The sequence below is a fragment of the Periophthalmus magnuspinnatus genome, chromosome 7 (genome assembly GCF_009829125.3).
Source record: "Periophthalmus magnuspinnatus isolate fPerMag1 chromosome 7, fPerMag1.2.pri, whole genome shotgun sequence".
Taxonomy (NCBI): Eukaryota; Metazoa; Chordata; class Actinopteri; order Gobiiformes; family Gobiidae; genus Periophthalmus; species Periophthalmus magnuspinnatus.
This window is the reverse complement of record NC_047132.1, coordinates 16717886-16742324: the sequence shown is the minus strand read 5'-3', so window position 1 is coordinate 16742324 and position 24439 is coordinate 16717886. Positions and strand designations below refer to the sequence as shown.

Below are 24439 nucleotides of genomic sequence, written 5' to 3'. Positions count from 1 at the left end.
CATACTCTCTACATAAAGCAAGATGTATGGAATGATGTAGCAAAGAAAAAATGTGAAATAACTAAACTGAATCTAAAATATAAAACATTCCTCAAAGTAGCCATCCTTTGTTTAGTTGACAGCGCACAAAGCAAACCCTTGGCTTTCTTTCAGTGAGTTTCATGATGAAGTTTCCTCCAGTGGTCTTCACTTCACAGGTGTGCACTGTCACTGTTCATGAGTTGTAAACCAAGAGTTTGCAAAGCTGTGATCAAAGCCAAGAGTGACTATTTTGAAGAATCTGTTTAATTTATTTTGATGCCTTCAGTGAGAGTCCATACTGTAAATAGGACGCCTTGAAAACAAATAAAGAGAAAGCATTCACTGAAAAGGATGTTTAAACTTTTGACTGTGGCGTATTTTTAATAGTCACATAAAAATTAAGTTTTAGGTTAGTTTAAAAACGGCTGTTACATGTAGGCTCACTGCGCCCCCTGGTGGAATATTTGGGAACAACTTCAAATACTCAATTTCCTATTTGCTGTTTCATCAGAAAATCTCAATTTGCAATTTTTGTATATTCATGTTTATAAAATATTTTGTTTTAAGTTATGTTCACATTATTTAAAGACAAATTAGTCTAAGTCTTCACAAATTTGATTTTAGGTATCTGTGGCTTTGTTATTAACAGTGGTGGAAAAGTACTCAATTTTATGTACATATACTTTTATTTTTTGTCCATATAGCTGTATCATATATAAAAAAATCTACTTTATAGTTAAGTATTAACATAGATTTTAAGAACTAAGAATTTTTAAATATATTAATCATAATTTGCCTTTTTAGTAAAAAAAAAAAAAAGCAAAGTACTGAAACCTGAGATTGACCGATATTGGTTTTAAGGCCGATGGCCGATACGCTAAAAAGTCCAAATATCAGCCTGATATATCGGCCAACCGATATATCTAGTTGAAACACATTAAAAGAAGTAGTGACCAAACACTCATTTCCTTCTTTATTAGAAAGTCGAAGAGAAACATACATAGAAGCAGTGAACAGAGCTCTGCAAGAAAGTCCAAGACAGAAAAATCAGCTTTTACAAGAAGAAAATGTGGTGCTTAAAGAGTCAACATCAACTTCTCAACTGTACAGCGCTCCTCTCCTTCTCCTCAGCGCTCCTCTCCTTCTCTACTTTCTCGCCACAGTTTTTTGCTAATTTTGTATTACGATCTGGAAGGTGCATCCTCAAAGCTGATGATGCTGGACTCTGGAGCTGTAGATGGCACTGTGCTGCCGTGGGGTGTGCCAGAGGCTGTGATTGGTGCAGAGGACGAAGAAGAAACAGGAAGTAGAGGCTGTGAGTGCGTTCTGAGTTCGTCTTCATCATCATCCTCCTCGTCATCCATACTGGGCCACGCGGACTGGTCCTCCACGCGCTTCAGACGTTCGTTCAATGCTTTCAGGGCGAGTTGTCTGAAAAAAAAGAGAAAAAAGTTGTGTTCAGGTAAGAGTAAGGCCAAAATTACTCAATGGGGAACCACATTTGAGAGAACTGTTCAATGTCTTCGATAGATACCGAAAAAGTACCCATCAGGTAGGACTATACTTTAAAGGTGCTGATTCTTAAAATATGAAAAACAGAACTAATTCATTTTAAAACAGTTTACAGTGGTCTAAAGTTATTCCTGGGGAAATGTGTCATTAATTTCCACAGTAGAGATGGCATGTGAATTTTTTACAGTATGATAACCATGACCAAAAATATCACGGTATGACTGCATACCATGCAGTATTTGTATAATACAAGGGACTTAAGTAAAAAAGTTTTACTACAGTTGTCCCTCGCAATAACGCAGTTCACCTTTCGTGGCCTCGCTGTTTGTGCAATTTCACATGCTTTTTTACAGAGTATGAACTCGCATTGTGTTCTGCATCTTAATTAACAACAGTCTACAGTCCCTTAGCCAATCTCCTCCATGCCAGAGAATTCTAACAGAAAATAAGCACGTTGGCCATAATGAACACACTTTATCAGAGTTTCAGAGATGTTGAGAAGTTGATGCATTCTTATGGAATGGTGCCATATACATATAAGATTAATTCATTATTATTATTATTATTATTATTATTATTATTATTATTATTAGATATATTCCTCCTTGGTTATGGCCTACTTTCTGTGCAGAGAATTGGGGAAACACAAAGATCAATTATCAGGATATATGAGGATAAGCATACATGGATTGAAATAGACTTCAGAGTATTCCTGGGTATTACATTATTATTGTTACTCATCAAATACATCCATCATGCCACAGACAAATCATGAACCCAGACCCAGTGAAATTTATCAGCTCTGTCAATACGGTCAGGAAGCCAATCCTCTTGGTATTTTAATATTGGTTATCGTCACATCCCTATTCCAGTTTAAAAAGTATTTCATAGTAATTGTTCAAGTCTCAATGGATGATGGTGATAATTATTTTTGAATTCATCACATAATTTAGTGTGATAGATTATTTCAAATGGGCTGTTAAAAATTGCACTGCACATTTTCTAGTGTCAAGTACCTTATCTGCTTGTTTCCCTAGATGTAATTGCTTTGCCTGGAATGTTTCACAGTCCAACTCCATGGAGACAAGCATGTAATGCATCAGGCCATGTAGGTGTGTGTACGTACAATCAGATGATCAGATACATATGTAATTTTCACATACAATTTGTGATCTATAAAAAGACAACTTGCAGTGCAAATGAGTAGTCCCGTACAAAAACTCAGAACTGAGTTTTATCTGAGATCAGAGATAGAAGTGAGGAAGTTTTTGAAAAATGTGTTTTTTGTTTGTATGTAGTACGCATTTGGTAAGAATTCCATTTTCCAAGTTTTATAAATGAGACCCTTGATTTGTGGAGAGGAGAGCCCACTCAAAGAACTATGCATTTCAAGGTATCCTTTTAACATTAGAAACACCTGTAATTTCATACAACCCCAATTCCAATGTTGGGACACTGTGTAAAACGTAAAAAAAAAAATACAGTATACAATGATTTGCAAATCCTTTTCAACCTATATTGAACTGAATAAACTACAAAGACATGATATTTAATGTTCAAACTGGTAAACTGTATTGTTTTTATGCAAATATTCACTCATTTACAATTTGATGTCTGGAACATGTTCCAATAAAGCTGAGACAGAGGCATGTTTACCACTGTGTTACATCACCTTTCCTTTTAACAATCAATAAGCTTTTGGCAATTGAGGACACTAATTGTTGAAGCTTTGCAGGAGGAATCCTTTCCCATTCCTGTTGAATGTGCAACTTTAGTTGCACATTCAAGTCTACGGTCTCTAAGTCTTTAGTCTGCGGTCTCTGTTGTCGTATTTTGCGCTTCACGATGTTCCACACATTTTCAATGGGAGACAGGTCTGGACTGCAGGCAGGCCAGTCTAGTACCCAAACTCTTTTACTACAAAGCCACACTGTTGTAACACACGCAGACTGTGGCTTGGCATTGTCTTGCTGAAATAAGCAGGGACAGCCTCGAAAAAGACGTTGCTTGGATGGCAGCATATGTTGCTCCTAAACCTGTATGTACCTTTCAGCATTAATGGTGTCATCACAGATGTGCAAGTTACTCATGCCATGGGCACTAACACACCCCCAGACCATCACAGATGCTTTTGAACGTTGATAACAATCTGGATGGTCCTTTTCCTCTTTGGCCCACAGGACACAACATCCATGATTTCCAAAAACAATTTGAAATGTGGACACATCAAACCGCAGCACACTTTTCTACTTTGTGTCAGTCCATCTCCGGTGAGCTCAGGCCCAGAAAAGCGACGAACTGTGTTAACTGATGTTTCCTGAAGTATTCCTGAGCCCATGTGGTAATCTCCTTTACACATTCATGTCTGTTTTTGATACTGCACCGCCTGAGAGATCGATGGTCACGGTCATTCAATGTTGGTTTTCGGCCTGGCCGCTTACGTGCAGAGATTTCTCCAGATTCTCGGCGTCTGAATCTTTTGATGATATTATGGACCGTAGATGAAGAAATCCCTAAATTCCTTGCAACTGTATGTTGAGAAACTCCTTTTATACCCAATCATGACACTCACCTGTTTCCATTTAACCTGTTCCCCTGTGGAATGTTCCAAACAGGTGGATTTTAAGCATTCTTCAACATTCCCATTCTTTTGTTGTCTCTGTCCCTGTCCTGTTATTGGAAGTTTATTCAGTTCAATATAGGTTGAAAAAGATTTGCAAATCATTGTATTCTGTATTTTTTTTAGTTTTACACAGTGTCCCAACTTCATTGGAATTGGGGTAGTAAATGCAAAATAAATCAGTCTACTGTAGAACAATTCAAAAAACATCTCCATGCGTACACAGTGCACTGTGCTTAAACTGTGAAGATAATTGGTCATCTTTTAAAACTGAATCTACAACAAATCAGTAAATAGTCAGTTTATCATGTTGGATTTCTATTGTAATAAACAACATTTATTGCACATTTAATGTATGCCTTAGAGAAAGCATGCCAGAACAAAAAGTACAGAGCATACCTACAAGACATGCCAGGAAAGTATTCTATAGCATTCCCTCATACAGCTGCTGTGGTACTGGTGGTACAGGTTAATCAGTTTCGTAAGAGAAGGTGTGGGCTGCCATGGTACAGAAGAGACACATGATCCAAGGGCAAATAACTTGTTTGTATTCAGTCTTCTAAATTCTAATGGTATGAGACTGAAATTGAGAATGGTGATACTGTAGAACCAAACTTGACTTGTGCGTCAAAGGCGAGTGATTTACATGTTAACCCTATGTAAAGGCGCGTCGAGGCACGAATGAAGCAAATTGGGCAATGCAATTCCCACGTTATGAACAAATCGAGCAGTGCGATAGTGTGAATCAAGTGTCGACGCATGAATGGGCAAAACAGGGGACAAACAGTTGACAATTTTTAACTTTCTGTGTCTTTTCACTGCGTATTTTCATTTTTATAATGATGCATGTTCTATAAATTGTTGGTACTGTCATGTAAAGAGTATGGTTTGCATAGTATGGTTTGCGCCATTTATGTAAACATGTGTCCTTTGGGTCTGTTTTATTGTGAAATTGTAATTTTTTGGGTAGTGTACAAAAAAATCCCTCACCCAAACCCACTAGATCACATGTGTCAAACTCAAGGCCCGCGGGCCAAACGTGGCCCTCCACATCATTTTATGTGGCCCTCGACAGTAAATAAAAAGGTATGATAGTGTTAAAATCTCAATTTATCAGGAGATATGCAGTTATACGGCCATGTTTTTATATCTAGGCAAATGCATATGTAATATTTGTAACTTGAGTAAGTAATAAATTCAGAAACAGTTAATTAACAAGTTATAAAATTTGTTACATTTATTTTCCATTTGGCCCTTTGAGAGCAGCCATTTTGCTGATGTGGCCCTCGGTGAAAATGTGTTTGACGCTCCTGCACTAGATGGTGCAATATGACTCTTGTAGTCATTGATTCTACTGATAAAGCTCTGTACATTTAAGTACACTGAAAATTAATATTTATAAATGTATACCTATATATTAGATGGCAACAAAATGCAAGTCTCATAGAATAAATGTGCGGAGGCCAAGTGAAAAATGCTGTTTTTATCAGAACCAGAATTCAGTCACTGAGCTGCAGAGGCTGCACTAGCACTGATTCATGATTGGCTGCAGGTGCTGGAGTTTAGGTAGTGACAACTGAGATTAGAGACAGTCCCCTTAGGTTTAAACCAACTGGATTTCAGCACTAAAATTGGCAATCACTTCATGGGAGGCTCATTCTGCTATTTGACTGGATAATCATCTTGAGAACCAAAATGCCAGTGTATAACTTGAGTAAATGGTACCTCATATCCAATGTTTTTGTAATTAAGAATAAATCAGCAATAAAATTGTTATCAGTCAAGGTTTATGGTTTATGGAATTTAAATACATTACATACAGTTCTTTTAATAAGAACCGAAGCATAGGTAAATTTCTCTCACCTCCGTCTCTCTGCATCCTGGGGGTCAGTTCCAGGCAGACTGATTGTTATCGAGGATGGTGCCCCCACATCATATCTCTTCACCATCTTCCGGCACACTTTGATCTTGACCAGTGCCGCGTGCACCAGACCTGCCAGGAAACCCACAACTGGCTGCAGCGCCTCAGGAAAGAAGCTGGCAAAGGCAAAGTGGTCTGACATGTCCCCCCGGCCCCTGCTGTGTCTCTGGTAGAAGCGCAGGTAAACCCAGCCAGACAAAGCGCCGTATGTGTAGGCTGCCAGAGGGGCAGCGGTGTCCAGAAGCCCAGAGAGACGCAGCAAAGACAGGAGAAGGAGAACCAGGGCTGGTGCTGCCTTTAGTCGCACCTGCAAGAGAAGTACAAGGATCAACAGTGTCTTGAATAACAATGTCAAACCTAATTGATTTCAATATCAAGTGGAATAAATTGCTAATAATTTCCAAAAATATATATTAAACAAAGCCCTCTAAGTAGTCTTTATTATCTCCTATTACCTAGGATCTGATACTTTGTAGTGACATCATGCTAACGGTGTTCTAAATGTAGGTCTGTGGTGGAATGTTCAGCAGTTGCCATGGAGACACAATGCACACATAAGCAAACACTGTCAAAAAAGTTTAGATATTCTGAAAACTCAAGAAACAGAGCCTCAGAAAGAGCAGTGTCTACAGTTAGCTTCACACCCCCAGGGAATATTGATGACATCAGCTGCAAAGTATTAATAGGGCTGCACAATTTATCCCAAAAATATCAATATCACAACAAAATATACCACAATGCAACAAGACAAAGAATTTAACCTTTTTTAAGGTATCTAAATTTAGATTGGAACAAATATTTTATTCATGATTTTACCTTATCCCTATTTAGTCTTGGTTTATTATCTGGTCAAGTTTCTGTTGCTTCACTAATAAATTAAGGAACATGCATACAGTTTTTTCAATCATGCTTTTGTATATTTATGGAGAATTGTCGTGTGGGAGCATGGAAGACTTCGGCATGAGGGTTGAGCTTTGCACAGAATCTTACAGTTAACCATGAGGAGGGCTTGAATGGAATTCACACTGGAATTCATGTACAAACAACATACAAAAGTACTACAAAACACTGCAATTATATTTAAAAAGGCAGCTTAAACTCACGATTCACTCCCAAATCTTCAGCTACTTCACTACCTTGGTTTGTCCTTATAAATAATTTTAGTCTAAACCCTAAATAAAATAGGTTGCCTAATACACCATTAACAAATTCATCAAATAAACTACTAAAGACCAACTAATGCTAAAAGCATTGTTTATTATTCAACTACAGAATATATAAAAGGACATAACTAACTCGCTAGCCGCCGCGTCCAGACAGGAAGTGAGCATGGGCTTGCATCCGGCTCTATTTCACTTTCTATTGAAAATCCCCGCTCTCTCTAACTGCTACTGCCAGGTTCATCATTGTGATCTTAAAATGTTAGTATTAACCCGCTCCACATGATCCTGGCCCTGACCCTTTATTTTGCCATTCTATCTGTAAATCAAGATACAGACTGACTGACAGCATTGCTAAGCCCACATTCTGCTAAACCAGTGGTGCGGGTGGGAAGCATGGAAGTATAATAAGATCTCGAAGATGAACCAATTATGGTGTCCTGTTGTTTTCTTTGACCTGTGCTCAATGGCGTGAAATGCCCAAATAGTTTTTTTTTTCTTCCACAATACTTCCTCAATGAAGCCCTGCACCTCCCATCCGAGTGATGTCAGAAATGTGCACGACGTAGAGCTATAGCTGTTAGAATGGAGCTAGTGCAGGCTCAAAGCAGGGCTGGGTTAAATCCTACAAAGCTAACCTTTAGGGGTTTTGAATGCTGTAGATGCCAAACATGGGCAGCTTGATTTTCCAAAAAAATGCATTGTGCTCTATGAGAGAATTCTTTCTGTGCCAGAGCTCTAGGGAGTTGGAGTGGCCATTACTTGATCTCACACCACAGCAGAGGGGGAGTAGTCTATGTATTCAACCTGTTTACATAATATTAAAATAGTTTGACCATATGATTTTACATGAAAATACTGACTAGCTATGTGCAGTATTTTGAACCAGAAGCTTCCAGTTTACTGGTGACCTACTGCAGGGTAATGAGCTGCCAGTTCCCACCATTCATCCACAAACACTCATGCAGTAGAAGAACAGAGACAATCGTTGAACAGGAGCCAACACCAGCAAAACATTTATCAAACCTGCGCAGTTATCTCTCTGAGTATAACCTCAAAAAACAAGATTGGTATTACACTGTTAATAAAGTAAGCACTGTTTTAATAAACGCGTGCAGAAAATGCTTGTGAGGAACTGCTGCAACTAACAATTATTTTGCTTATCGAGTAGTCTAGTCTACTCTTCGATCAATGAGTCTACTGTTTGATCAATGGGTCGCAAACCAAAGTTGTAGATCCGTATGTCTAGGACTATTAGGATAAGGACTGCATAACATGAAACAGCAATTGTACTTGCATAGCAGCAGAATCTCCACTCACCTGTGGCACTCTTAGAACCGTTGTGTCTCCCATCGTCTGCTTCAATGCCACCAGCACTCCTCCCAAAAACCCAGTTGCTCCGTGGACCCTCACCGCAAACAGGAAGTCCAGGTCAAAGGTCGCCACATACGTAAGAAGGTAGGACAGCCCCGCAAGTAGACCGGCGGCAACGTTTACCACCGCGAAGAAAATCAGCAACTCCAGAGCACCCCACAGTGGTTCCAAGAGGCGTCCGCAAGTCATCACTGTCCCCACGTTAGCAACCATGCCCCAAATGTGCTGCTCCACCACGCCATGTGTTACCAAAGTCCAAACCCAGAAATTAGGTGGAAAAAGATATCCAGGCGTGATTCCTAAGGCATAAGAAGTGTCCACCGCAAATGATAGGAGATAGAGCAAGACTACCACAGCACTTATGGACTTCACAACGACACTAGTGCTGGCTAACGCTGCCAGGAAGTGCTGTCTGGCCACAGGGAGGTAACGATTCATAGTGGACATTTGAAGAGACAGGGATATAATGAATGTAGTAGGGGATTGGTAGATTAGCAATGTTGGAGTGCAGAGGCAGCTAGGAGTCCAGGTAGCGTCACATATTCAAAAGGTGTCATCTGGAGAGCTGTAAAAAGAAAAATAGATTTGGTTAAACACTTTTGCAAAACTGAATATCACCCACAATACTACAGAACAGCATGTGGAACACCAAAATACTACAGAATAATAGCCATATTTTTCCTTCTCTGTCTAACTTGACAGAGCGTTTCTGCCCCAAATTGGTAAAGATATGACTAGAAGAACAACTTCTATTGAACAGCACTAAATTACTAAACACATTCAAGTTGTGAATACCCTTTCCAAGTCTACACTGGTGTCATACTACAGCCAAGACTGATGTCCAAAATTTGACCTTTGACCTCAAAGTGAAGCCGTGTTTATTAAAGTGTTACCTTTAAATAGTCAAAAGAACTGGGAAGGTTGCAATCAATTATGTCTACTCTTCAATGCATGGTTACACTATTGATAAATAATTCAGCGTTTTGCAATGACTGCCATAGCCACACTGAATGAACCACTATGAAAACATTAATTATGATACAGTGGATATTGCGAAATAAATATACCAAGGCGCTGTTTGCTTGTGTAGTCAGATAATTACATCAAATGACCTTCAACACTGAAAATTCAAACCACAAACCTGATCTCTCCAGTCCACCAAGGCAAGTAAACTTTACAGATAAGCTCTGGGAAGGAGTGGGTCATTTTATAACTACCTTTTGGCGTAACTTTGCGACATGCGACCTTCAGACATCGGCAGAAACGGTTCACAAGTCCCCACAAGCTCAAAACGGAGAAGCCGAGAGCAATATCCAGTATGCAAATCCTCAGACTTCCAACTTCTGTACGAGCTTAGAGTTAGCTTGTCAACACGTTAGCATTGGTGATATAGACTAATTTAATGGCGTGTCAGAAAGATGAGGGTGTATTGGGAGTAAGGTTTAGTGATTTGGGTGATAATCGTATAACCTTATTGATTATCCAAGTCCAGAAGCTCCATTCCCGGTGTCAGTGTTATCTCGGCCCAGCGTTATCCAAAAGCGAGCCCGAGGATCTCTCTTAGCTCGCAACAGGCCTCCAAAACAAAGCTAAAACCGAGCCAATACACCGTTAAATCGCGTACACGTCTGACAGAATCAACAGTAACTTAAATCTTTTTCATATATTATAGTTTGAGAAGATATATTATACAAACAGACGCAGAAATAGGTTTAATCGCGGCGGACACTCCTACAACAGGAACAGCGGTGAGAGGTACGGAGCTGCGCCGTCTGCCAACGTCAACTGGAACCACATCACAGGCACGCGCAGGCCACGCAGCAGCACTGCATTCTGGGAAAGTGAGTATTCTACCAACAGTCTCGCAAGGATATCACATAGACTGCATATCATGTAACAGGCATACTTTCATGATCACAGGGTATGCTTTCCTCAGTCCGTATATATAGCTTATATAAGTCCAGTGATTGGTTGCGTCTACAACCAATTCATGAACTTATATTTAACCATAACTATGCTTTATAAACATCTACAAAATAACAATAAAATGTATATGCATTTATTGAACTAACAATAACAGCTCAGAACAGAGCTCCATAAACCTTATATTTCTATTTATAGGGCAATTTTGCATGAAACCTATAGCATACTTTGTAACGTATAAGAATAAGAATGGAAGAATAAGAATTTGTAACGTGTTTATTTATTCATTTATTTAAAGCACATCTAAAAATATTACCGTCCTGATTGTAGGCCTACCTGTATGAGCCGACTATCATCAACTCCAAAGTGTGCAGACAGCACAAAATACAGTGTTTTCATGTGTAGGCCTAGTTTACACCAAAGTTCAAGTATCAAAGAATAAATTTGTTGTTTGATATTTGATGTTTGACTTGCAACAAATTGGCCAATGGACAATGAATATCAAAATTGCCATCTGTCTTTTTTTTTGGTGAAGATCGCACCACTGAGCCCTGTGTGTGTGTGTGGGTGTGTGTGTGTGTGTGTGTGGGGTGTGTGTGTGTGTGTGTGTGTGTGTGTGTGTGTGTGCGCGCGCGCTATTATGATTAGATTTTCTGTGTTTATTTATTTATTATTAGTTTATTTAAAATGGACAAAACAGAGATCATCGTTACATTTAAAATAGCAACTGATGCCATGTCCATAGGCTACTCCAGTAAAAGTACAGAGAGTGATATAATCTACCCGAGTATATATATATTTTAAAAGTAGTAACCACACCACCATTTTTGTAAGCACACATTCACAATGACATGTGCCTTTGTAGCAGAAGAAGAGCAGTGTCCAAGGCCATTCACCTCCAGGGGGCGTCAGTCCATCCAGTGTATGAACTCCCTTCTGGTGTCCTAACCGATCCAGGAGTTTTTATTGACTGATTTACTGAGAGAAGAAAGCATGAATCCCGCTATTGCCACAATTGTTCTCTGTTTCACTTTGAGTCAAGTCTAGGTCTGTGTTGTTTTCTCTGCAGTACACTCGAGCTTCATTCCAGGAAAGCAGGTAAGGAGTGTATACTAGTCTGTGTTGTCTTATACTTGTTCTGAAACACCTCAAAAACATTCTAAAGCTGTCCAGGAAAGTTTTATTTCTGTTCTATAACTGTGACCTTTTTAGTATCGATACTTGTTCAAATGAGTATCTAGTTTCGATACTAGTTTAAGAATCGATTAATCTGCTTGTCAATACTTTTGACAACCCTACTTCAAATACAGACTTACAAAGGCCATCATGCAGGTAACTCAAATGCATCTAACACAAAAGTGAAAACAGGTTCCTTTGGGGTAGATGGGGGAAAATACATGAGTCTAGGTAAGAAGGATGCTTTTCATGCCAGTTGTCGTAGGCCACCGCTGTGTTGTAGAGTCTGGTCTAGACATCTCTGATGTACTAGGCCGGTCAGACCCAATCTTCTCAGTGTCGAAGATTGTGGCCAGGTCGAAGTAGTGCTTTCTGCAGAACTGTTGTGCTTCTATTCATGTCAGATTAAAATTTATAAAGTGAAACTAATGGGTTAAATTCTGTTCATATGTGATTACAATTATACAGAGATTGTTGTCAAAATCATACTTTCCATTAAACATCTATTGTTTTCAAAAGTCCCCTCCCTGGACCTCCACCTTAACATGGTGGAGGAGTTTGAGCACCCAAATCATAGTGTCCAGGGTGAGAAGCTGCATAGTGCTGATTTGACCTACTTGCCCCTGACTTTTGGAGACGCCCAGGTCTTGTAGAGATGGGGAGACTGCAGTCCATCACCTTCTCAGTGGAGTGCACAATGTTCACTGTGATGGAGGAGGTGAGGCTGGACATTTATAACTGCCCCATTATATTTGGCAAGGTCTAAGTTTATATTTGAATATGTTATGTGTCTTTATTTGAACAACAGAGAATGCTGCAAAGTAATTTTTTGTTGTGTATTGTTCTTCGGACCTTTAACTATTATTTGACTTGAACCTGCTGGGACATTGGAAAATAGTTATATCCTGGATTTACTGGTTGAAAATTTCACTCACAGACGTGTCGTCTCCATTCTTGACACATCAGGGAAAACATTTTAAAACGGCCTCAAGACTTTCAAATACTTTATGCTATAGCATTCTTGCACCCACGTGGCAAAATTTGACAGGGATGCCATATTGGCAGTGGCATATTGGCAGAATTAGGACTAATGAATGTAACAGAGTTCACTTTTTTGTCTTTAAATGAATTTGTAGACACTGATTTATCTTAAAACTAATCAGATTAAACATTAGTGACCCTGACCTGGCATGGGTGTTATTTTAATATAAATGATGAAGATTTCACCTTAACTCTACAATATCTGAACATCTCGTTTACTCTTCTTATATCATCAAAAAGGTCCCTGGAGTTGTTTGTGAAAAATATACTTTATTATAAAGCATTGTACCTATAACATTTACTGATACTGACCTTTTAAATTATGTGAAATATATTAAATAGTGAAAACAAGATGTGCTCTGTGTGTTTGTGATTTTATTTTCTACAATCAACATTTCTAAGCAGTCAATTATCATTAAGCAAATTAACAAAAAGCATATTGGGACTGTTTCTCTTCAAACTACTCTTCCTGCCTAATCAATCGACTATAATGATAATGACAAGACACAAACATACAGTTTTGAATCGTTGAGACTATGGTTGAATCATTCAAATAAAACAAAGAAAAACCAATAGTGATGTAAATATACATTCATATCTTAATTAATGTGGATTGGTTAGCTACTAGCCCATTTAGCTGCAGAAACATACAATGCCAGGCTTTCATCTAGACTTAATAACGTGTACATCCTGGTGCACAATAATCCACAATCTCTTCCTCTACCACTGTCAGTACGGAGTTTGGATTGTGTGACAACTACAGGTCTATAGTAACCTAGATACAGTGTTCAGTGGGTGTGTGGCATAGACTGTATAAACAAATATATAATTCTTTATGCAGTCTATGATGTGTGGCCTCATTTCGGCATATGCTCGTGTGCATTATCTGGGGTTCAAAGATTGTCACATAACATTTTCAGGTATTTAACTACTCCTTAACCTCTACTTAATTACAAAGTTGGGGTATTGAGTAGTTACAATCACCATTACAATCATTCTTAATACGCTATTTTTCATTATAAATCAAGTCTTTGTTCATGTGTTACTAAGGCTAATTTAAGTGTAGGTTTTATAAAGTGTAACTCATTTTTGTAACCTCTTAAAAAACACAAAATGAAGGCTGATGACTCAAAGAATGATGATGATCGTCGAGTTATTTTCAACAGTTTCTCTTTATTTACAAACTTCAAAAAAGGGTCTAAAAGTAAAATCAGAGACATCATCCATTGACACGATAAGACAAACATGTTTTTTGATTCTTTCCTTAGAGACAGCAGCAGCAGCTCTCCTCACATTTGGATTCGGACAAAACTCGGCTCGTAAGTAAAATAAATAAATTCAAGTATCAAGCCGTCCCCGCTAGCACAAGAGCGTTTGGTCGATCCAAGGCCGTCGTAAAGGATGACGTACACACACGTTTTTGATATGGAAAAGAACTGTACGCACACACAGGACAAAGCACTTGCTGTCATGTCATAAGAAATAATCGAGTGGCATTGACTTCTGCTTTGTTGAAGTGCATATGACAGGCTAGAGTACCTTTTCACTAAAAGCATCATATGCATCATTATGTTTAAGATTTGACAAAGTTTTATCTAGTTTTTAATCCTGGTGAAGTTTATCATTTTACTTCCTGGTTGGACGTGGGCAGCAGATGTGGCATAAGTAGAGGTAATTCCAGTAAAAAAGAAATTAAAAACACCTTTATTTTGTTAAATCACTGTTTAAACTGTCAGAAAAATGCATTTTTTGTGCTGATTACATAGGTAAAGTGGCTCCGTTAGGAACTCATTGCTACTTCCTGTATTTTTGTTCTTAACCTTTCTTCACAAACTGCCACTTAAGTGATGTCAAACTATGATAAATATTTACCACAGGTACTATCCCACCAAACCAAGTCATAATTATAATTGGATAAAACCTGTCATATGCACTTTAACACATGCAACAAAACTACCAGCTAGACTCCAAGATGAACAAGCTAAAGACATTCAAAGATCCAAGCTTTGTCTAATCACATAGTTTAGACTAAACTACTTTACAATGTAATGAGATTGTCTGAATAACTTAGATCAATCATATTGCTACCAAGGACCAGATAATATAATAGTCCATCTGATTAATCTGATTAATCAATTCACCTGTGACACAAAAAACATGGGACCACACAAATGCCTGTCTGCGTGGTCCAAATTAAATATTCTAAATCTTTTGTCTTTTGTCTTTAAAGCTACCATCTATAATTAGATTGGCCGAACCAGCCATGTCGCTTTCTCACATAACACCACTAGATGCCATCTACGTTAATGCTGTTTGATAGTGCCAGTTTTGGCCAGGCAGAAGACGACGAGAGAGGACAGGTGAGGGGAGGTGAGGACAGGTTTCACATCTGCCATCTACTGGTGAAAAAAAATCTTATGGATGGTAGCTTTAACATGTAAAATAAGGCAAATTAGCTTTCAGTACTGGGATACTTGCAACCTCATTGCCACACAATTTGAAATGCTATGAATGTCAACTGGTGTCCAGCAATATTTTTGGCTAATTGTTAGTCAAACTGTAAGAAACCTAACACCTATTAAACATGACTTCATATTGCAGTTAATCATGCAATAAATACAAATTTGTAACTCAAATCATGTCAATATGGTAGTCTTACACAGGATGAATTCTGTGGTTTTCAGAGTTTTGATGTGAACAAAATGTATAAAAAGAAAGCAAAATCTGAAGAATACACAGAATTCAATTCTGACATTGCCAAATGCTGTTAAATACATATTTTAAATTTCCTAGCTTAATTTCTAAACAGTACTTTTGCAGTGATTGATTGGTCCACATTTTTCAGCATTTTTGAGTCAGAGTAGATTGTCACATGAAAAACAAGTTGTAACAACAAAAAGTAACAAAACCACAAATGAAAAAAAAACAAAACATCAATCAGACCCAAAATAATTGTACAAAAATACAAAATAATAATGAATAAATACAAATTGTTATAAATAAATTCAAATTTGGTAAATCCAGAAAACATGTAAAAATAGGAAGGTAAATTAAAACAGCTGGTTATGAACAAACGTGTGATGGAAGATGGATCAACTTTTCTTTTTTGAAAACCACTGCCATTTTGGATAATTAAAGTGAGATCAAACATTAGACTTAATTTTTTTTCTAAAGAGTTGTTTAGTACAGGCCAAAGGAGGAGTACTGCCTGGAAAATCCCCACTTAATCACTAACAACCTCCATACTGAGAGGCAGAAGACAGGATAATCACTCTGCCACAGTATTACAAGAGGGATATGCGTGGAAAAAAATACTGCATGGATTCTTGATAAATGGTGTATTTTTAAATTATTTCAACCATCTGAACATCAGTTTGCAAAACTAGTCCAGACTGATTTGAGCTGGTCCATTTTTTCCCATTTAATAGGTGATACTTCAAAAAAATTTACCCATGGAAACTCTTATACTTTACATCTTGCAAAGTTGAGCCACCATTTAGCATCAAAACAAAACACTGCCATGCCAATTCAATCTGTATTCCACCACTCTTTGGAAAACTCTAGACCTAAATGCCATTACAGTGTCCATTATTGTACAGTGAAAGATTTCAGTTTTTGGGGTGTTTATCTTGAATATTACAAATATTAATACAAAGCGAAAATAAGTTTGGTTCACGGTGATGATGTTACAGCACAAAATGAGATGAGCACATAAAAACGGTGAAAAGTGAAAAATCTAGCTTAAGACAATTTGAAATAATTTGATGAATATAGTTTGATGGAGTCATTTTTGACACTTATAGCCATAATGTGCCGTGCCAATATAATCATTAAAGTGGGACTAAACACATAAACCTGGCCCATGACCACATTTCAAACAAGCATGGTAAACTGGGCTGCACCTGGAGAACTAAAGAAGAATGAGAGAGGAGTTCAGGGCATATGAGAAACAGTGTGACCGGTCTAACAGGTATCTACACTTCAAACTTCGCCCCTGCAGCCAGGTATTTGTAAACAGAAACATCAGGCTGTAATCAAGGCAGTCTTTCGTGATGTCACCAACTACTGGAAATTACAGAAGCCACTGAAGACAGCACACATTTTTGACCAGAAAGCAGCAAATTTACCTTGTTTGTGCTTAAGTTGACAGTAGACAATACTATTGAAATGCCATGTACATAGTTTAGTAGCGGAAAAAAGAGGTTTAGTGTTTAGTTCCACTTCAATAAAATTTTGAAAACCAATATCTCAGCTTTAGTTTTTAAAAATTTGACATTGTTGCCCCCAGGCTAAAGGGCATTACAACATATAGCCTAATATTGCTGGCCAAAACTCATAATACATTTTCTCGTAATCATACTAAAACGATTATCAGAATGCGTCATCAAATCCAACTTTCCTAATCCATTTTGTCATTTCCATTGGCGGACCCTTATAGAAAAACACATTTACAAACACGATAACGACACAAGCCTAAAAACCAGTGGGACAACATCTTCTCCACTGCCTTCCTTTTAAAACACAGACATTATATAGGCTTGAGTGAGTCTTTTGCATGGTTTTCCTCGAGGCTACAGTAAGACTGCCAGTAGTGAGATGCGTTCCTCTCACAATTCACATTCAAAAAGATGGAGGCAGTAAAAGGCATCTTCTGTTGGTAAAGTGTTTCTTTTTCTTAATTAAATGCCGCTACAAACAGTAATTTTCCCCCATTTCCTGATTTTTTAAATTTTTTTCAGGCAATTGGTTCACATAAATATTGATGTAAAAAAAAGACAACCAGATCTCTCCACTTTTGCTGCCTAAAGACTGGCATCCTTCAGACCAAGGTGAACATCTGACTTTTTTTAAAATAATCAAGCTGGTATAAACTAATATGGAAGGGCATCTGATTTAATATCTTTAGGTCGAATTAATATTAAATCTGAAAACAATATTTTATTCATTATGCTTTTACTACTCTATCTGAAAATGTATTAAAGGTCCTGTACCCAATGCATTTCAGCAAAATTTGTTCGGTGCAAATATACCGGTATTGTATAAGTATTTCTTAGGGTGAAAATATCTGTGCTGCGTGCTGTCGGCATATAAGTATAAAGGTTTTTATTGGTGGATATGCAGGAAGTGTGCGTTAGCATGATAACTGTGGTTAGCTTTACTGTGATGACAAAACACTGGTCTCTGAAAGTTGCGAAAAGCACTTATAAACTCATTGTGGTGAATGTGATGGGATGCTCAGAATGCATAAGGCAAGTAAGGAATAACTTGGGGCCGCTGCAAACCGTTTAAAATGAACTAGATCTGTGTTACATGTTTTTGAGACAGTAAAAATCAGGTACAGTGCCTTTAATTATTGAGTTTGGAAGTAGGAAGTAAAAATCGGTTGATGCAACAAAGTTAAGATCGCTACACAACTAACATTACATAGAGAAAGACAGATTTCAATGATCTGAAGGAGGCCCAAGATTTCATAAAAGGCCTGGTTTAAAGGCATTTAGCGTTACATTCTCGTTGCTAAAGTTGTAAGGTTTTTCTGCGACTGGATTAAGATGAAGCCTCAAAAATGATCCCATATTTTTTTCGAGGTCATACAATACCCATGTCCTGGCAGTGAATATTTTCAATCAGTTCAAAATGCTTTTCTCAGTAGCAAGAATCAACAACTGACGAAACAATATTTAGAACAAGATGTTGCTACCAGCTAATGCCAAGTCTGTAAGCGAAAAAGTCTTTAGCAAAGCAGAAACTAGCACTTCTATGCAGTACAACTAGTGGCCAAACGGGGTTACTGCAGGCTTAATCCACTCAGCAGTCTCCAAAAAGTCCAGTGATTTCAATGCGGAAGCCCACAGTCCAAAAAAAAAACCAAGCTTGGAGACTTAACTTGTCACTATTAATAAGCTGTTTTAGCACAGCGATAAGCATTCTTAGCTTCCCTAGTGGCCTTGCAATGTAGCCAGGATGTACCCCGGTGAATAAATCAAGCAAACATTCAAATGTATCCGCTCCATCAATCTTCTTTCACTTCAATCACGTCGTCGTCGTCTTCGTTATCTGAACTACTAGCTCTGCTGAGGTTAGCGCCGTTGACTAGCACGGACACGCGTTTGTTTGATTCTGCGCTAGTGGGGAATTTGGAGAGAAAGCTAGCGCCAGCAGGACCGGGCGTAGCAGCCGGACCAAGCAAATCTCCGTTCAGCATTGATTTGGAGTAGAGGCTGGCCAAAGACTGCGAGTACGGCATGGGAAAACCCGGAGGTAGCATCCCAGAAAGGCTAGCCACGTTTGGGTTTAGCATATATGGAGGAATGCTGCTCGAATTGGGTTTTATAGAAGAAGTAGTAGTTGAAACAGATGTGGTAGGAGTTGTTGTGGAAATATCCGGGTACAAATATCCGGATTCGCCCAACTGAGACGCTTGGAAATACGGGGAATTCATATAAAGCGAACGGCTAAGAACTGCGGGATTCAAGGCGATGTGCGGAAGAGAGTAAGCACCGTTGAATGGATAGCTTTGTGAGGTTAATGCGGCGGTAGCAGAGGAGTGAGGCTGGCCCATGTTTGGTTGCTTGCTGGGACGTTCTTCTGACATGGGAGAAGAGGATTTGCGCTTGGAGCTGATGCGCAGGTCTTGGGGAGCGGCAGATGAAGCAGAGGCAGAAGTAATGTCGGCCATATTGGCAGTGCCATTGAGTTGAGGAGGTTTCTGTTCAGAGGTTCTGGTGTAGCGCTGGAGCTCGTCAATGATCTCAGGGCTGTCTGGAGAGATAGGACGAGGCAAAGATGGCAACTTCCTGTCAGGTGACATGCAGCCATTGCTCCCACTGGATGAGAGGTCTTGAGGTTTAGACTGCGAGTCTGGAACAGCAAAGAACAATGGTTACAGTTTAACTTTGTTTTCACCAAAAGTTAACAATGACACAATGTTCTAATTAGTGATATATTTATCATACTTTATTGACACTTAATATTGTTGCTTGATATTAGTTTTTTAAATTTAATTTGGAGTAAATATTACATTTTAAGAGGCATGCTAATTTCATTTAAAAATCTCGAGGTTATTCTTCTATTCACGTGTTTAAAAATGATGAAAAGTCAGTGTGTTTGCCAGAGCAATTAATACATTAAATGTGAATAACGACTACAGATGATAAACCTGTACCTTTAGGTGGTGCTGTTACATTTTCCTCCAGTGCTTTTGCTTTGTTTGCTGCTCTTATGGCAAAGATTCTACCATCTGAGGTTCGAATGTAGGTCCCTGAAAAAAAACAAAAAGTAATGTTAGATAAAGCATTTAAAATTATTATTTATACAAATTATCATATTGAAAAAATATATGACAAATTAACTGTTTAAAAATGTGTCTACGGTTACCTTTAGTTCCCCTGATGATGTGAATACTCTCTCCAGCCGTGATTCGGGCCTGAACATCTGCGGAGCTGTTGGTGCCTGGAATCACCATGTCTGAACCAGAAATACACACAAAAGAAATTACTTAATATAATGAGATTACATTATGTTACATTTTGAAATAGCTTTACTGACTTTACTTTCGAGAGCCTGACTGTGATTTTGTCCATGTATTTGAGCTAAATTCATATTTTCCCAGTACAGATATAATGTATCGGCAGCTCTTGAGCTCAAAATAAGACCGCTGTGTTCTGTCTGCATCTAATTATAAACCGTTTTATCGTCTGATAATCAGAAAGTGCACGGTTAGCATGCTAACTGTTGCCAACTTGACTGTCAGTTTTTTGTTTTGACAAGAACAGCTCTTACCAGTTGTAGTGACTATCTTTTGCACAACTACGCCAGCCTTCTGGAGACAGTTGACAGGAAACTCTCCTAGTTTGGACTCAGAGGAGGCGGAGTCCGAGTTGAGGGTGGGATCTGTGGCCTGGCGAGACATTGTGGGAACTGCAGTTGACTTGACTGGACGCACGTTAGCCATGGGTTTGTCCTCAACACGCGGAGGTGGTCGCCTGAGGATACAATAACGCATGATTGATGCAAGCCTGCTCACAGTAAGAACGCATGCTGCGTGTATATTATATATTAGTTTATCGTAATTTAAGAATTTATATTCAAAGAATAATATCTTCAGGTCAAAAATGTTAAGCCTAAAATTAATCAAGAAAAATTGTACTTTTGAAGTCTTCTCACACATAAATCAGGTATATTGACTGACCAGTTCCGCTGGCTGAAAGCAGGTATGTTGGTGAGGCTCTGGTCACTGGCAGGGTAATAGTGTGCGTATGAAGGCCGTGTGTATGGGACAGAGGCACGTTTCTCGTCTTCGTAGCCTTTCTTAGCCTCCTTTTTCTCTGCAGAGCTAAGCTTCAGCTCACGCCGGTCCATCAGCAGAGACTCGTGAGCGAATGGTTGCTACAGTAGAAAAGTAGAAAAAAAGTTGTTTTGTTTTTTGTCACTGCATTTTAACCAGAACGCTATATAAAAGACAGGGGTGGAAAGTAACTGATTACAAATATTTACTGTATAGTAGATGTAATTGAGTTTAAATTTAGCTATGTAATTTGAATTAGCTAAATTTTAAATGATCATTTTTACTGAGTACTCTCTACAAGGCCCAATCGTCCTTATCCAGCTGTCTCACTGCTGTCTCTATCTCTACAAACATAAGAGCACTGCATCACCTGCTCCTACTGGCAAGAGCTCAGGGAATGTGCAGATTGTGATGTAAAACAACTAAATTTCATTTTACACTCTTTTGATCTATCACATTTTGTATAAAAGCGTGATCTAAAATACACCCAAAATTATGTTATAAACTAACTTGTAACAAGCGTAATTTTTACTTTAGTACAATTTTCGCAGCAGTCCTGTACTTTTACTTGGGTACACATTTTCAGTAGTCTTTACACCACAAATAAAAGAAAACATGCTTTTGGGGCGGAGCTATTAATCAAACTTTAACCAAGATCTTTTATTCAATTTTAATTAATTGTTTTTATTTATTTTGCTCTAATTTGATTTGATTTATTTCTTTGTTTATTTATTATTATTGTTTTTACCTGTCTCTGTGCAATACTTTGGAAACTGTCTGTTTATGAAAAAAGTGCCATAATCGGACAGTCCCAGTATGATGTTACCTTAGTTATGAGGTGTGGGTAGAGACACAGCCCCTTCTTGAGGACAGACTCCAGTTGGTCGTTGGGCTGCAGCTGGACCTCAGTAGGATCTGGTTCTTCTTCCACAAAGTGAAGCAGAGACTCCACCTCCCTCCGAGTGAAGGTCAGAACTGGGTTAAGGTCGTCTACTACACGGTCTGAGGGACAGAGAGGAGAAGAGGAGAGGGGTCAAACACAGTGATATAGAAATGTCTACTAGTGATTTTTGACTAGCCCTTCTGTATTTCAGGTTATTGTGGTAAATTATTTTCATATATTGGTGAGCTTGTATTGCGTATACCCGAGTTTCTCAACACATTCCAAACATCCTAATCATTCACAGTATTTATAGTTTATAAGCATTTTGGTGGCTCATAGCCGATTAATTTTAATTTGTATAATCTAAATGTATATTGTTGAAAAATTGTAGCCAAAAATAAGACATGAAAATGGGTTATATTGCTAAAATATTACACATGAGAAAAAAATTCCATTCCATCTTGTCCTGAGGCAGTACAGCATGGATCCAGCGATTATCTCCTTAATCGGACTATAGGTCTGGACAATGTATTGCAATCAAATTGAAATGAAATTGCAAAGGGTGCAATTATTGAGACCATAAAATGTCCCCTGCAAAGAACCAAAATGTTTCCGTCATTTCTGTTAGAACTCACCAGACATGCCCTGCTTGGAGATCTGCCGGTCGTAGATCTTCTTCTCCAAAGTGAAATCACACACCAGTCTGTAGATGTGGCAGTGCTTCCTCTGGCCGTAACGGTAAACTCTACACACGGCCTGAGCGTCGTGACACGGGTTCCATGAGGCGTCGAAAACCACCACACGATTTGCCCCGATCAGGTTCACCCCCAGGCAACCAGCTCTACAATACAGAACATATGTGGTGATTTGAATGGCACAATTTATTTATTAAAACTTATATTAAAATATCATCTTTTCTCATTCTCATGAACCGAATCTCATGACATGTCCCATCCCTAATGTTTATTGATTAACCTGATAAACTTGACACAACCACTGTTTTTTGTTAAGCACAATTCTGTCGAGAGTTAGTTATATTACATGTAAAATGTTGTATAATAAAGACGCCAGCATGATTTTGTTGTATTCAAGTATGCCCCAATATTCATATGGATATTAGTCCTGGATAATGAACTGAATTGGGCATCGGTTCAAGGATACTGATTTAGGGTTTAGCCGATTAGTTAATATAATACAACTGGCTGTTGTTGACACAGATTAATGATACAGTGCTGTTCCATATTTATATGAAAGGCTCAGTACCCATTTTCCCCATGTAAATAAGCACAATTTGTCTTGCCCCAGTACGGAAATATTGTATAAGCAGCTCTTCAGGTCAAAATATGTTCTACTTTCGATGACTGCTCTGGTATTGCTGTTCACGTATTTCCAGACATGCAAGTTTCAATATAGGTATCGGTGTACAGTGTATTGTTGCATCTTTAATAGTAGAGCAACAATCCAAAGTAAATTTTGCATAATATACACATTTCTGTATCAACAGTTGTCATTTTAGTCACCTGGTGGAGAGGAGAAAGACCCAGGCAGATGTGTTTGTAGGGTCATTGAACTGGTTTATGAGGCGCTCTCTCTCTGATGCTGTTGTACTGCCATCCAGCCCTGAACAAACAAAAAATCATCAATGACCTGGTTTCTTGCACTTCATTTCATTATATACATAGATGAATATACACTTTTATTTACATTAAAATGAGGATGTCACAGTGAAACACAATGTTAAGGAACAAAGCAGTGGAAGGAATACAGTCTTTAAAATCTAATATAACTGCAACTGCTGCACTAACAATATCATCTATATATTTAAGGACTGTAGAATTAACAACATTTAAGATGTATGTTTTAAAATGTTACAAAGAATTATAATAATCAGGAGGAGAATGCTGCCAGGTACTCACTATAGTAGTTGAGGTTTCGGACCCAGTTCTGGTTTGCTTTGTCCTTGTTTGAATTTGGTGAAGGAGGAACCAGTCGTTTAGCCAAAAACTCTTCAATAACTGTTAGTGTGGACAGACTCTGACTATGGGACAAAAAGAACACATAAAGTTAGATACAGATATAGAACTGGATTTACAAAAACAAATACACAAATCATTAATCTGTACAAATAGGGATGTTGAGATATCAAATTTTAGTATTAGGATTTTACAGTTATTCAAACCATGATAAGCAATTGGGAAAGCCTTAATTTTCTTTGAGTTCAACAACAACAGCAGAACAATCTACCTTTCCAGTTGAGAGAAAACCATCTTCCCTGTCCACAAATACACAAATTGCTTCCCTCTGCACAATTGTCACAACCTAAATAGTGCGTATTGATGCTAAAATAGGGTGAAATCCACCTGTTGGTGTTGCCATGTTTGTTTTTGCTTTGTTTTGTAAGGTTAGAACTGTTCTGGACACAATTAAAATACGAACATCGAACATTAGCCTTAAAACACTAATTGCAAGTCTACTTACAATCACAATCCTTGTCAGAAAAATTGCAATCAGATATTTTTGTGAC

At 38.2% G+C, this 24439-nt stretch overlaps 2 protein-coding genes across 3 annotated transcripts in view; both read right to left on the bottom strand.

The window, feature by feature from the left end:
• Nucleotides 1-983: 983 nt before the first annotated feature.
• tmem115 (transmembrane protein 115) lies at nucleotides 984-10414 on the bottom strand. 2 transcript variants are annotated; one of them, XM_033969791.2, is made up of 4 exons: nucleotides 9826-10414; nucleotides 8555-9173; nucleotides 6017-6381; nucleotides 984-1452 (listed from the first exon to the last, which is right to left on the bottom strand). In XM_033969791.2, exons 2-4 carry the CDS (start codon nucleotides 9053-9055, stop codon nucleotides 1203-1205), a joined length of 1116 nt encoding a protein of 371 aa, XP_033825682.1. In that variant the 5' UTR covers nucleotides 9056-9173; nucleotides 9826-10414; the 3' UTR covers nucleotides 984-1202. The 2 variants fall into 2 exon arrangements, with proteins under 2 accessions (XP_033825682.1, XP_033825681.1); XM_033969790.2 differs by having other exon boundaries at nucleotides 10079-10414.
• A 3487-nt stretch (nucleotides 10415-13901) lies between these two features.
• The window catches only part of LOC117373313 (helicase ARIP4-like), a 41405-nt gene continuing 30867 nt past the window's right edge, over nucleotides 13902-24439 (bottom strand). Inside the window, exons 14-22 of the mRNA XM_033969277.2 lie at nucleotides 23832-23953; nucleotides 23436-23535; nucleotides 22551-22756; nucleotides 21859-22034; nucleotides 20937-21133; nucleotides 20528-20730; nucleotides 20123-20212; nucleotides 19911-20006; nucleotides 13902-19606 (exon numbers count right to left, since the gene is read on the bottom strand). Coding sequence (XP_033825168.1) covers nucleotides 18759-19606; nucleotides 19911-20006; nucleotides 20123-20212; nucleotides 20528-20730; nucleotides 20937-21133; nucleotides 21859-22034; nucleotides 22551-22756; nucleotides 23436-23535; nucleotides 23832-23953 — 2038 coding nt within the window. The 3' untranslated portion in view covers nucleotides 13902-18758. The remainder of the gene's footprint in view (nucleotides 19607-19910; nucleotides 20007-20122; nucleotides 20213-20527; nucleotides 20731-20936; nucleotides 21134-21858; nucleotides 22035-22550; nucleotides 22757-23435; nucleotides 23536-23831; nucleotides 23954-24439) is intronic.

What these genes read in the sequence shown, in the direction of transcription:
- tmem115 (XM_033969791.2), bottom strand. Translation starts at nt 9,055, where the DNA reads ATGTCCACTATGAATCGTTACCTCCCTGTGGCCAGACAGCACTTCCTG. An exon ending in CGGTTCTAAGAGTGCCACAG is followed by an intron (nt 6,382 to 8,554) that starts GTGAGTGGAGAT and finishes CTTCTCTTGCAG; the next exon opens with GTGCGACTAAAGGCAGCACC. An exon ending in CAGGATGCAGAGAGACGGAG is followed by an intron (nt 1,453 to 6,016) that starts GTGAGAGAAATT and finishes CTTTTTTTTCAG; the next exon opens with ACAACTCGCCCTGAAAGCAT.